Below are 13,375 nucleotides of genomic sequence, written 5' to 3' on the forward strand. Positions count from 1 at the left end.
AAACTATTCTGAGAATTCATCCTTAGGAGTTGCCAATTGTCAAAGGGGCCCTCAGCACAAGATTAGGAAGCCTTTCATGGAGAACCACAGAATAGTCGTAATGAATAATTTTCTTCTCCCTGATTGCCTAGCTTCCATGACTGTGGAATTAAAAATCCCGCAGCCGTGTGGCTGTAAAGCGGGGTCAGGAGGGATCCTCAAGCAGTGGGGAGGGCTGAACCGTGCGTGGCTCTTCAAGATGTTCCCATTGGGACAAACTGGGTGAAGGGCCCCCGGGATCTCTCTGTGCTCTCGCTTAACCTCAGAGGACTCTACAACCATCTCAGAAGGCAAAGGCCAAGTTAAACTAAAAAGCTCTCACGGAGCCCCTCTTGGCCCTCTTCAGTCAAGTGTACCAGCGTATCTTAAAGTGGGCATCTTCCTGTGAAGTTCAGCCTGCGGGAAGGAAACGCCTCTCCAGCCAGACGCGTGTGTGCGCCTGGGAATGCAACCCTGGTGAGCCCATTCCAGGCCCTTTCAAGGAACTGATAGGGTGATCATGCTCGGGCTGGCCTGGGAGCCATTTAACTTCCCCTCAGGCCATGCTATGCCACTGGTCCCACAGTAATGAAGGGAACGGGGCCAGCAGGTTCCGCCTGCAGCTTCAGGACATCTCTGGGTGGGGGAGAAGGAACGAATTGGAATGGTGGTTCTGGGTTCACCCCCAGCCCCCCACCTCGGAGGAGGAGCTCGTCTGCTTCAGGAGCCTTTGGAAGTCAGCTGGAGGCCTCCGCCTGGAGGGGCTGGTGCCGGCACGTGGAGGGGCCCCCGGGCCGCGGACCTGACGGGAAGCTCACCTGGAAGATGCTGCCTTTTTGAAGGAGCGCCAGAGAATTTACTCTCACTCCTGTTGCGTTCCTTGGCGTTTGGGAGCAGGTTACCAGTGCTTCTCTCTTTCAGACGGAGCTGAAGGGAGCACGCCTGACACGTGGCCTTCCCCTCGGAGGTCAGAAAGCGTGCCCCTCCCCTTCATGACAGCAGCAACTGATAGTCACATGAGAGCCTTTATGGGTTGTCAGTATTTAAACACCTTGCTGGTACCTTGGGGCTTTGGATCTCAGCTGTCATCCATTACAGGCCTCATTACACAAAGCATTAAATGCTGCATCATCGCATTTTCTCCACCGAAGCTCTTGGGCAAGGCTTTCTGCAGGCAGGGGAGTGGCTTACTGAAAAGAGCTTGGATTTGTTTGTGGGCCTTACTGGGGCGGGAGTCGGGAGCCGAGGGGGCGGTGGGTAGAAAGGAAGAGGGTTGTTTTAATCTGGGGCCCCCAGCCACAGGGAGGACCTGGCCTCTGGGTTCTGGGAAGACCAAGCCCTTCGCATTGGGTGGCAGCATGGCTGGTGCAGAGAGGGTGGCCAGCGGATGCCCCCACAGCCCCTGGCTCTCCTGTGCCCTTATTTTAACCCCTACGAGCTCTCCCAAAGAGGCCTACTGCTGCCATGACACAGAGACATAGAGCTGAATGGCAGCTAACGAAATTAGCATGGACTAGAGCGCAGATTCCCTTAGCCCTAGAGAGTGCAGCCGAAGGAAATGGCCATCAGCTTCCATCCGGCCAGCCTGGCCGACAGATTCGTTTTTCCAGTAGTGCATCAGTTTCCTCAGAATTGGGGTTAGCAAAGCTCCCTAGAAGGCAGTGTAGACTCTGCAGTGGGCATATGCAGATGATTTATTTACACAAATTATTCCGAGGCATTTTACTGTGTAGATCACAGAGCCTAATTTACATATTTACACAATAGACTGGAATGGCACTGAAGGAACTGTAAATATATTTTCCTCTCCAAAGCAGCCATGAAATACATATTTAGGATGTACTCAATGCAGGCAGACATTATATTGCTTTTTTCACAAATACCATGTTTAGCCCGGAGATGGGAGCTGATTTGATTGGGGAGGGACCTCTGGTCCCAGACGCAGAGGCCTGCCCACCACAGGGCCCTTCTGTCCACTCTCTGCCCTCTGGAACTTGGGCGAGCTTCCCTGTTCCCTCCCCATTCATTTTGTTCATTTTCTTTCTTGGGCAATGGAAGTTTTCAATTGAACAAGGAAGAAAATCGATATTTCTCCAAAGGTCTAATAACATCCACGAAGGCTCCCAGGTCAGCAAATTCAGAAAGAGGGCTGCGGGGTCCCTGGCTGCTGCTTCCTTCCCCCCCTCCATACAGTGCCCTGTGGGCCTCGCTGACAGCTCTCTAGAGCCCGCCTCCAGCACACGCTGTCCTTCGCATTTAGACATCATTTCATTTTGTTTCCTTCTATACATGAGGATCAGATAGAAGGTAATATTTTTCTTATCAGATCTGTGTAGCCTCATGTTGAAGCCCCGCCTGTTTCTGTGAAATTTCTAACCCAGATTGACCATTTAAACAAAGCAAAACAGCAGCATTCAAGACATAAACAGCTGACAGGTCTCCGTTTGCTCGAGCTGCCGGCTGACAGGTCGCTGCTCCTGTGAGTTGGTGGAACCCGAAATCTCGGGCACGAACGACCGTTTCATTCAGGGTGGAGACCCTGGTAATTGCCCATGAAATCAGGCTTTTGAGCGGCTCAGTCCTGGGCAGTCGTGGGATAAGTGAAGGGCTGTGCCCTTGGTGTGCCTGAGCTGGGCCCCTTCTCTGCTCAGAAAGGAGGTGTGTGTGCTTCCAGGTTTATTAGGATGTTGTCTGGGAATGTGAGCTGGGAGAAGCTGGCTCATTCTGCTCGCTGCAACAGACACGGTCTGTGATTATAATGGAAAGGATCTCTCCCACAGGCCTTCGGTGTTGGTCACTTTCCTTTTTTAGTAGACAAATGGTGCACTAAAGGAAGCAGGGGAAAATAGCTTACAGTCTTTCACAAAAAGTCTGCAGTCGGGGAGCTGGGCCTGTGCGAGTGGTTCTCACTGAGCTCTCCTCTGGGGTTGCTGAGGCTCCTTGGACCAGCGCTTCCAAGAGTCTGGCGTATGTGGGGATGGTTTGCACAGTTGCTCTCTCGGTGGCTGCCCTGCGTTCTGGCCGTGCAGTTGTAGCTCTCTGGCACTGTTTTGGGGGCTTCTTTCAAGTGTCTGTGAAGAAGGGGCAGGTCCAGCAGGGGTTTTGATTTGTGCCCATCCCACTGCCCTGGGGTCCCTGCTGCAGACATGGGCCTCTAGCCTGCAGGTGGGCATTGCCCCCACAAGGTCACAGCCCCGGCCCAGCGGCGGGGAGGGTGCGGGGGTCACCCGGACCACTCAGAAGTCGTGACTGTTCTCCTCCGGCCAGGCAGAGGGGTCCTCCGGGCGTGACTCAGTGGCCTGCTGGGCGGGCAGCCAGGCAGGGTCAACTGCGCGTCCAGGGGCAGGGCCTCGGCGCCAAGGGTGCCTGAATCATAGCCGCAGAATCACCTCTAAAAACCCACCAGGTCGCGCTCCTCTCCAGTGTTGGTTGAGATGGAAATCAGGGCGCAGGGATTATCATGGCACACGGAAAATCAGCTGCCTGAATCTCATTACTGCTAATAGTTCTGTAATGTCACCACCCTCCCCCCCAATTCACAGACATACTTTTCTCTGTCACTGAATTATGGAGATATTTAACAGCATAATACAAATGAGAAAATAATCCATAGTTGAGAAGTAGAGTGGACACTTTAACAGCAGCCAAGTTGTTTTTTTTTTTTAACCCACTCATAATTTGGGTGTAAATATTAGTATGGATAAATGGCCCAGTGAATTATAACTTGGGCTTAAAATGCTGAATACGCTAATTTTGGAAAGACAGAATTGAGCAGAATAAAGATGTGAACAATTTCTTCTGTTAATCCAGAAGGAAATTCTCTTGTAGGACCCCTCCACACACACATTTTTCAATGTAAATGAATGCTAACTGTTATCATTCTGTGTTAAGATTCTGTATCAATATTTTAAAATGTTTTTATGAAAAATGCACTCAATTCCTTGGAGCTACGATGGAGTGCTTAAAATAAAATGTGGCCTTTAGGTGATGGTAGAGGAAGGGGAAGTATTTTCCTTCTCTAGCAGGAAAGCATCACAGACACATTAATGCAAAAGACATGCAGAAACCCTTCTCCAGGCCGTCAGACCCGCTCAGAGCCTCTGAGATGCCTTCCACAATTCTCTGTCCATTAATTTAAATGGTTTTAAGTGGCATCCTGTTTTTAAGAGTCTGTGTTTTTGTCCTTAGTCTCTTTTGCGGGATAAAATTGTCTGTCTTGTTATAGAAAAATACTCCACAATTCATTCACGATTGAAAACCCTTAGAGTGGTACTTGCACATAGTAAGCGCTAAATCAGTGGTGGTGGTGATTATTTTCTGAAGGCTGCTGCTGGGCCTGTCAAAGGCCGTGGGGATGCTAAGATGGATGGATGGGTGGGTGAATGGGATGGGTGGATGACTGCATGGATGGATGGATGGACGGATGGACAGATGGATGGATGGATAGATGGGCAGATGAATAGATGGATGGAAGGAGAGAGGGAGGAAGGAAGGAAGGAAGGGAGAGAGGGAGGGAAGGAAGGGACAGATGAACAGATGAATGATGTCAACAAATACTGATTGGACTCTTGAGAAACTCGAGAGCGCAGTGGTGCAGGCAGACAAAGAGGATGCGTGTGGTGTGACTGTGTGCTCTGGAACCCCGAGGAGGGGGCGGCCGGCCCTTCCTGGAGGAGAGTGGTGGGCTTAAGCTGGTCTGAGAATGACGAGACTGCCAGGCTCGAAGGGGCCTGTGGACTCCCCTCGGTCCCCTGCCCCTGGGCTATTGGTCCATCGAGAACAGATGCCTCATCTGCTTGCCTGACGTGTAGGGCAGGGCCAGGACTGAGAGCAGCCCTTACATGTCTGTGAGATGAATGCCTGAGTGTGTGTGGGGGGGGGGGGCTCCCCGCAGAGGGAATGTGTGTGCAGAGGAGATGCAGTGCCTTCCCCATACTCTGTGTCCGTGTTAGCCTCTGACTACTAGTTTGCAACATTCAGACCATAAATCACATACAACAGCCATTCAGGTGTGACCTCAATATTTTAGGAGCAAAAAAAGGCTTTAAGCTGTCGGTTTGACAATTTGACATTGTTAGTGACAATGAACATCTCAGTGAGAAATTACTATAAATGCAAATATTTAGAAATAATCAGAACACTGCATTTCTGCTGGTACAAAGATGTGTACCTTTGAAGTCCCACTCTCATCCCTTCCTTCATTAACCTGAGACGCTAAGAACTTAATCAGTGCAAACTATCAATCCTGTGCAAATATGGACTTAGAAACAAGCAATTTCCTTACTGTTTGCTTTTGGGCTAATCCACGGGAGCAGGTCCCACATTCCGAGGGGCGAGATGAGGTCGGCTTAGGGACACCCCCCAGTGTGAAGCTGTCTTCACGTGGGCTCACATATTCAGCTGCGTGTTTCTTCCCCAGAGCTCTCGATTTTAAAGAGCCCTCCCTCATGCCTAGGACAGAACATTTAATTCATGAAGGATCACTGTTTGCAATCCACATTTTAAGGTTCTGAGCCACTTCTCGACCAAACGACCACCTCAGCAATTTAGATTTATATTTTATTTCACAAGCTTTTGTCTGGTGCTTACTGTGTGCGGGGGCACTGCTCTAAGCACTTAGCAGATGACCTGTCTAAGCCTCTCCACAAAGCCCATTTTCATCATCCTACAGATGAAGCACAGAGAGGCTAAGTGCTTCACCGAAGGTCACACGTGTGGTGGAGCTGGGCGCTGCACCACGGCCATCTGGCTCCACAGTCTGTCCTTCTAACCACAGTGCTGTGGTACGTCGGACCCATCGTTGGCTCATTTGTGGCTCTCCTCAGGAGCCAGGGGACTCACCTCTTGGCAGAAAGTCGGAGCTTCCTTAGAGTAAGAACACTGGCTGTAGATCTTTATCTTCATAATACAATAAGCCTGCTGTCCCCTTGGCTCTCTCACCCCATGGATCCCTGCCACCACCACCAAAGATGCCAACCACTGCTCGGGATGAGCCACTGCTGATTACTGACCCGGCAACGAGCTAGAGAACTCATGCAGCTGTGTCCCAAAGGTAGGGGGGCCGGGACCCAGACACCTGGCTCACAGCGGGTGCTGCCTCCCTGGGTGCTCCGTCCTGTCTGCGCCTCGGGGCTCCTCTTGTGCAGAGCGAGCTGGGTGAAAACTCACGTCCCGCGGGGCACACTCAGGGTTGCGCCAGAACAGGGCGTTGCCCACACGAGCATGTACAGACTTGCGTTCCTCACTGTTTATGGTTGCTTCGTGGCATCATCACTGTCCTTGTCTTACGGAAGACAGTGCCGTGTCCCAGGAGGTTACATTACTTATCCAGGCTCGCACAGCTTCCCTTGGGGCTCCTGGCTGAGGGTGGCTCTGAAGTGTGGGAGCAGGAGGCCGGGCGTCACCTCTGACCCCTCCCCTGGACAGCGAAGGGCCTGCTCTTCATCAAGGAAAGCCCCTCTCCCGGCCCCCCACCTTGCAGGCCTCATCGGAGGGCGTTCTGGTCTGCTGACGCTGGGAATGCAGCATACCAGAGCAGGTTGGCTTTTGCAAAACGGGTTGATTAGGTCACAGATTTACAGTACTAAGGCCAGGAAAATGTCCAAATTAAGGTTTCAAGAGGAAGATACCTTCTCTGAGGAAAGGCTGCCAGCACCCGGTTCCTCTGTCAGATAGCAGGACACATGGTGACGTCTACTGCTCCTTTGCTCCCGGGTTCCCATGGCCTACCCTCTGAGCTTCTGTGGTCCATTCTTAGCTTCTCCAGGCATCTCTCTCTCTCTCTCTCTCTCTGTGTGTGTGTGTGTGTGTGTGTGTGTGTGTGTGTTTCTGCTTTTTATCCTCTCATAAAGGTCTCCAGTAACCTTGAATCGGGCACAACCTTTCTTTCCTCCAGTCCTGCTCCTTGCCCCCCAGGACTGAGCCCAGGTGCCCTTATTGCTGCCCCTTCCCTCCCTTCCCCTCCTGGACCACTCCCAGTAGGATACTGTACCCCACAGCTTTGTCTGGGGCTCCCCCAGGGGCCCAGGTCAGAGCCAGGAGCCCATGACCGTGGGACCAGGCTTGGCTCCTGTGCAGCGACAGGTCCGTGGCTGGTCGCGCGTCCCCCACCCCGCAGGCCGGCTTCTCAGAACCAAACCCGTTTGCCCCCTCCTTTTTCTCTTCATCCTGATTTTCTGGCTTTAATTTCAATTTTATTAGTTCTCTTATATATGTCAGAGTTTAAATAAATTCCATGTAGTTTTTAAATGTATTCTTGAACTTGGGAGTTTAGGCTGGAAGTCTAAACTGTCTCAGGGCAGGTTTGATCTTTCTGGAAGGGGTGCTGGGGCTTGAGGTGGGCACACCAGGGTTTGCTTTGGGAGGCGTCCTCAGGCCTCGGCAGGGGCCAGCGTAGAGAGCAGGCTGCTGCAGGGACTCTGGGCGTATTTCCGGGGAAGCTGCCATCTGAGCACCTTTGCCTTTCATGAAAGCCCAGCATGAGGTAAACTGTTTGAAATCAAGTTCAGGACTTTGCAGGGGCTGCCCAAAGCGGAGGCGAGATGGGCCGGCACCCCTGCCGACTGGCTAGGGCTTGCAGAGGACCACAGCCGATAGGCTTGGCCGCCACCCGCCAGCTGGGTTGTCTTTGCCAGTCCGATGTAGCGGGACTGCTCGGGCACCCCAGAGGATTCAGGGGTGGGGTGGCATACACTGCCCTGGTGGCCAGTGGGAAGCCCATCAGGGCAGGTAGGGGTGGGAGCTGTTGTCGGCAAGGTCAGGACGGGGGCTACGTGCACCGTCCAGAGGGAGGACGGGTAATCTTAAGACCAAAGACGAGGCCCAGCCAGCCACCAGAGGGGAGGGCCTGTGGTTAAGAAGGAGCGTGGTGGAGGTGCAGGGAATGCGCAGGAGAATGCAGCTCCTCCCACCTGCAGAGGGTGATGCACAAGGGAGAGGACCCACCTGCCTCCCTCGGCCCTGTCCCTCCAGCTCATACCAGCCGCTGACGCCTCAATCAGGCGCTGTCCCCAAGCAAGGCTGGGAGCTGGCACAGGACAGCGGCAATGTCCAGGGGCATGGTGGGTGGTGAGGGGCACCTCCCCTGGGGGTGGGGGACAGCACTGACCTCTGCTTCCCTTGCAGATGAGGGCCTGTGGGACATGTTCGTGAAAGCCATCCCCCGCAGCGCCACGTCCTACACAGTCAGCCTGGACAAGCTCAGGCAGGGGGTGTCTTACGAGTTCCGGGTGGTAGCCGTCAACGACGTGGGCTATGGGGAGCCCAGCAGCCCTTCCATGGCAGTGTCAGGTAGGTGCCCTGCCAGGGCCCATCCCATGGCAAAAGCCTCTTCTCCTGAAGGAAAGGAGGATGAAATCGAACCAGCCATGAGAGGCAAAGGAGAGGACAAGCCCCGTGCTTCTCGTACACGCCTGGCTTAGCGGAGGGCTGCCTGGAGAAGATGTAATGCAAGGGCGGTCATTCCTGGCCCCCTGTGCTCCTGGGCAGGGTGCCAAGGCAGTCCAGCTCCTGCCATGCAGCCCTGGCAAGCTGACTGTCCTCCACACTGCCCCAGCCCTCAAGCAGCGACTGTCACCAGGAAGGACCCTGGCAGAGCCATGCTCAAGAAGCCTCTTCCCTAGCAAGCTGCTCAAGCGAGTCCCATTTGTGGCCCCCTCCTTATTTTGTTGATTGGAGATGGAGGCATGTGTGGGTGAAAGCAGTGGGCTTCAAGTACCAGTGGCCTCCTTGGGATGGAGGTGTTGCCAAACAAAGCAGAGCCTAGAGACACTTTTTTCTCCCTTTAAAATCCTTACTCTGGTAACATATACAGCACAGAATTTCCCATTTTAGTGGCTTATATGTGTTCAGTTTGGTGGCATGAATTATACTCATAGTGCCTAGCCACTGTCCCTGTCATCTGTCCCCAAAACATTTACATGCCCCCACGGAATCTCTTCGAGACCCTTTTGTTAGTTGATACGTCCTCGTTGTGCATAGAGCTGTAATTTTCTGAAATGCCAAAGTGGCTCCCAGATGCCCCTGGGGCAGCATGGTGGCACCTAAGCTAAGGCTGAGCTTTGTTGGGACCTTGGGGTCCGGGGGTTGGGGGAGCTTGTGTCCCACCATGGCCCCTGCAGATGGGCCTGGCGGTGGCCATACAGGTCCTTGGCGCTGGCCTATGGGTGACGGTGCATTGCATCCTGGCCTTCCCCAGCTGCAAGCCCAGGTCTCTGCCAGGGCACGTGGACGGCACTGAGTGAGGCCCGGGTCTTCCAGCCCCACCAGGAAACAATGTCCTGCATTTGTTCTCTTGTAAACGGAATTGTGTTAGTATCTTATGGCTGACATAACAAAGTGCACAAACGGGGTGGCTTAAAGCCACCGGAAGCTAGTCTCTCACGGTTCTGGAGGCTGGAGTCTAAGTCACAGTGTCAGCAGGGCCTCTGAAGCTCGGGGAGGTCCCTCCTGCTTCTCCCAGCCTCTGGGGCGCTGGCCGTCCTTGGTGGCCTTTGGCTTGTGGCTGCACTCCAGTGTTTCCCTGTGTCTCTACTCCTCTTCTTGCAAGGACACCGGTCATTGGGTTTGGGGCCCACCCTGCCCCAGTGTGACCTCATCTTAACTTGAGAAATCAGCAAAGATCCAGTTTTCAAAGAAGGCCCATTGACAGGTGCTGGGTTAGGAGTTTACACATCTCCCTGGGAGATGCAGTTCAACCCAGAGCAAGAACAAAGCGTAAAGGAGAAATGTGCCCTTCAAAGCAGCTTTTAATTAAAGCCTTCTCTGTTCACTGATTTAAAAACGTATCTGCAGGTGTGGACAGATGTTCAGCTCAGTCAAGCTGGGGGCCCCATATGGGCATTGGTTGGTGGACACATAACCTCCTCAGCAAGTACCTGTGGTGCTTAGTTACAGACCGGCCAGGGCAGCAGGCAGGGCTCGGCCAGAGCAGGGGTCAGCCCAGGGGGTTCTGAGCTGCTGCAGAAGGAAACTCAGGCTTCTCACCGTAGCTAATGAGGGAGGCTGAGAAATGAGGGCTTCTTCCCACCTCAGAAGGCTCTCTCTGGTGGCGCTGTGCAGAAAGGACTGAGAAAAACAAGAAGAGGCAAAACAGTGGGTGAGGCTACAGAAGGTCAGGGGAGGGGGGGCCTGAACGGAGGCCGGTGGTGGCGGAGGGGAGTCCCAGCCCTCGGAGAGAGAGGACGTTTGGGCCCTTTGTGTTCCTTCTTCACTTTGACCAAATGTTTTTTAAGCAGATGAGATCAGGAGAAAATAAGCAGGCAAGGTGAGAGAGAGAGAGAAGACCCCAGGGCAGGGGGTGGCCTGGGGGACAGAGGAGCTCTGATTCCATCCCCGTGGAGAAGGTGGGGAAAGTCTTGCCGCTTAGTTACCGAGTCCTGCTGGGGAACCGTGCAGGGCTGGAGCCTTGTTCCTGGGAAACAAGTAAAGCAGCTGTGGATGGACTCGTGTCCCCAGAAAGGCATGTCCTGGTCCTCTCCCCTGAGTGTGAGCCCATTTGTGAGTAGGGTCTTCGGAGGTGTTAGTAGGGAGGGTGAGTCCAGCTGGGTCAGGGTGGGCCTCAACCCAATATGTCCTGAGTCCTTATGAGCAGAAGAAATGTGGACACAGGGAGCAGGAGACAGAAGGAGGAAGATGGCCAAGTGACAGAGGCAGAAACTGAGTTGGGGGTGGCGGGGTGGCCGGCCAGCCACCCCGTGGTTTTGGCCATACAGTACCTTGACTTTGGACTTCCAGCCCCCCAAGCTGTCAGCCAGTAGGCTACTGTTCTTTGAGCCCACAGGGCCGTGGTGTTTGCTACCCAGCCCTGGCCGGCGAAAGTGGTGGCCACCAGTAAGCCAGGCTGGACGGTGAATCCACGTCACCTGGGACTCGGGGTCACCCAACTGTCCTCCCGCCCCGCCCTCGGCCCCCGCCGTGCACCCGGAGCACCTATTGAGCGGCCCCGTGCCTTTCGCTCCTCTCCAGCTCAGGCGGAGACCCCGTTCTACGAGGAGTGGTGGTTCCTGGCGGTGGCGGCGCTCTCCAGCCTGGTGGTCGTCCTGCTGGGCGTCATCGCCCTGGTCCTGCATGGGCAGAGGAAGAAGTCCAAGAGCTGCAGCGCAGGTGCGCCTTCTCGCTCCTTCTCCCGTCTCCACGCGTGCCCGGGCACCCGAACGACCGTGGTTGATTCTATTTCCCTCCTGCGTCTGCCCGCCAGCATGCGCTCGTCCTTTCCATTTGCCTGTAGGTGGTAAAACAGATGCCACCGAGTCCCTTTCCGGAGGCAGGAAGGGTGGAGCGATCAAGGCCTCTGGGCGCCGGGTCACCTGGACTCCGGCCTCGGGTCTGGGCCGGGCTGTCTGGGTCTCAGTTCCTCGTCTGTGCTGTCAGTCACACGCGGGCGTGCTGCCTGCAGGGTATGAGTCAAGGTGGAAGGCACTCAGCAGATGAAATAGTGGACTGTTCCGTATCATTAAAGCGAGCATCTGGGGCACAGCTTTTCAGAAGTGTTGGTGAGGCTCGTGGAATGCTGCCGTGGTCCCGACTTCTCACGTGCTTGCATTTGTGCCCATCTCCCACCCGCGCTCCAGTGTGGCGCTCCCCGAGGGCTGGCTCGCCACGGCATTCCCCAATCCCGCACCGGGCCCGGTATACAGTAGGTGCCCCATAAATATGGGTCACCATCCTTAGATAAATGAGCGCATCAGCATGGGGTAAACCAGCCCCAAAAGAGCATGTCCAGTTGGAATCCATTTGTATATAGATGGGGAAAATCAAAACTAATGGATGTTTGTAGAAGATGGAATGGTGGTTCCCCCTCGGTGGAGATGTTTAAACTGGAGGGGACACGAGGGGTCCTTCTGGGCTGCTGGCCTCTTACCTCGGTGCACACAGGTATCACCCAACAAGACGACATCAATCAAACTTGATGACAGGCACGCCTGTGCTCCTCGCTGACCTCAGCCCACCAGGGAGGTGCTGCTGCTGAGGAGTTGTGTACAAAGCGGGCACCGGGCCCAAGCGTGTGGGCAGCCCCGTCACCCGTGTCATCCCCTCCCCCCCGCCATGTGGGCAGGCCCCGTGTCACCCCCTCCTCCCCACCATGTGGGCAGGCCCATGTCACTCCCTGCCCCACTCTGACATATGGGCAGGCCCCGGGTCACCCCCTCCCCCCCGCCATGTGGCAGGCCCCGTGTCACCCCTCCACCCCCGTGGGAAAGGGCCAGGAGTGGGTCAAGTGCGCCCTGACCCGGCATGGAGAGTCATCACGCTAAAGGGGTGCATAGTACAGGGCACCAAAACGCCTTGCCGTTTGCTTTTGTAACATGGAGCACTGCCTCAGAGAAAGGATTTATCATTTTTTCTGTAAAAATTCAGTTCTAGCAAGTGTTCATAAATCCGGCTTTATTCCTATGGGTATTTAAAATGTAGGAACGGCGCAGCATTTTACTAAGCTGATGTTATCATCGAATCCTATGTCTGGTGCATAGAGACCCACTCCCCTTTTCACTTTCCTTCTCCGTCTGGGAAACAGACTTGAAAAATTGGATCTGACCTGCAGTTTCTGGTACGTGGGCTCACCCTGGAGTATTGCTTTAACATCATAATTGGAGCTTAGGAAGGAAGAAACAAAATACCTGCCCACCAGGCTGCCACCTTCCTGTCCAGGGAAGAGCAGAGCCAGCACCTTCCACCTCTCACAGCCCCGCCTGAGCTTCCTGCTTGCCCCCCCCCCACCCCGTCTCCTGCCCGGGCCTGCTCTCCTTTCTGATTCTGCTTACCTCCCTCCAACCCAGTCCCTCTCCTGGGCTGCCCTCTGGGATCCCCTGGGTTTCTCTCTTACATACAAATAGAGTACTGAGGGTTCCAGGTCCCCAGAGAGAGACGCCGTGGGGCTTGCCGGTGTCAGTGTATCTGACAAATCCTCCTGCAGCCCCTGGTTTGTGCTCAGGCACATCCTTTCCTAGAGGCAGCCCAGAGCCCCTGCCCAGAGCCAATAGCCTAGGGAGGGAGAGGGGACAGATCAGGTCGGTGCCCGTGTAAGGGTGTCTTCTGGCGGTGAGGAGCACCAGGGGGGAAATGGCGCAGGGTGAGGGCTACACGGGTTGCCGGAGGAGGCTGGGCGTGGGACGTTGCTCTCTGGGGTGTTCTGGAAGTTTCTGTCTTGCCTGTGACTAGTAAGCTGTGATGTAGAGGAAGGGGGTGGGCAAGCCTGAGGCTGTCTGGGGGAGGAGCGTCCCGGGCAGAGGGAGCAAAGGAGCAGTCTGAGGGACAGTGAGATCAGCATGTTCAAGGAACACCATGGACGGGGTGGGGGGCATGGATGGGGGGGAACATGGATGGGGGGGCATGCATGGGGGGGCATGGACGGGGGCAT

The 13,375-nt window shown here is 54.7% G+C and overlaps 1 protein-coding gene across 7 annotated transcripts in view; it reads left to right on the forward strand.

Annotated features, from left to right (window-relative positions):
• SDK1 (sidekick cell adhesion molecule 1) overlaps window positions 1-13,375 on the forward strand; it is a 1,057,379-nt gene that overhangs the window by 1,023,589 nt on the left and 20,415 nt on the right. For all 7 annotated transcript variants that reach the window (XM_077140486.1, XM_077140483.1, XM_077140481.1 and 4 more), the window contains 2 exons: window positions 8,143-8,307; window positions 10,984-11,121. In XM_077140486.1, the coding sequence (XP_076996601.1) occupies window positions 8,143-8,307; window positions 10,984-11,121 (303 nt within the window). The remainder of the gene's footprint in view (window positions 1-8,142; window positions 8,308-10,983; window positions 11,122-13,375) is intronic.

This window comes from Tamandua tetradactyla, chromosome 23 (genome assembly GCF_023851605.1).
Source record: "Tamandua tetradactyla isolate mTamTet1 chromosome 23, mTamTet1.pri, whole genome shotgun sequence".
Classification (NCBI taxonomy): domain Eukaryota; kingdom Metazoa; phylum Chordata; class Mammalia; order Pilosa; family Myrmecophagidae; genus Tamandua; species Tamandua tetradactyla.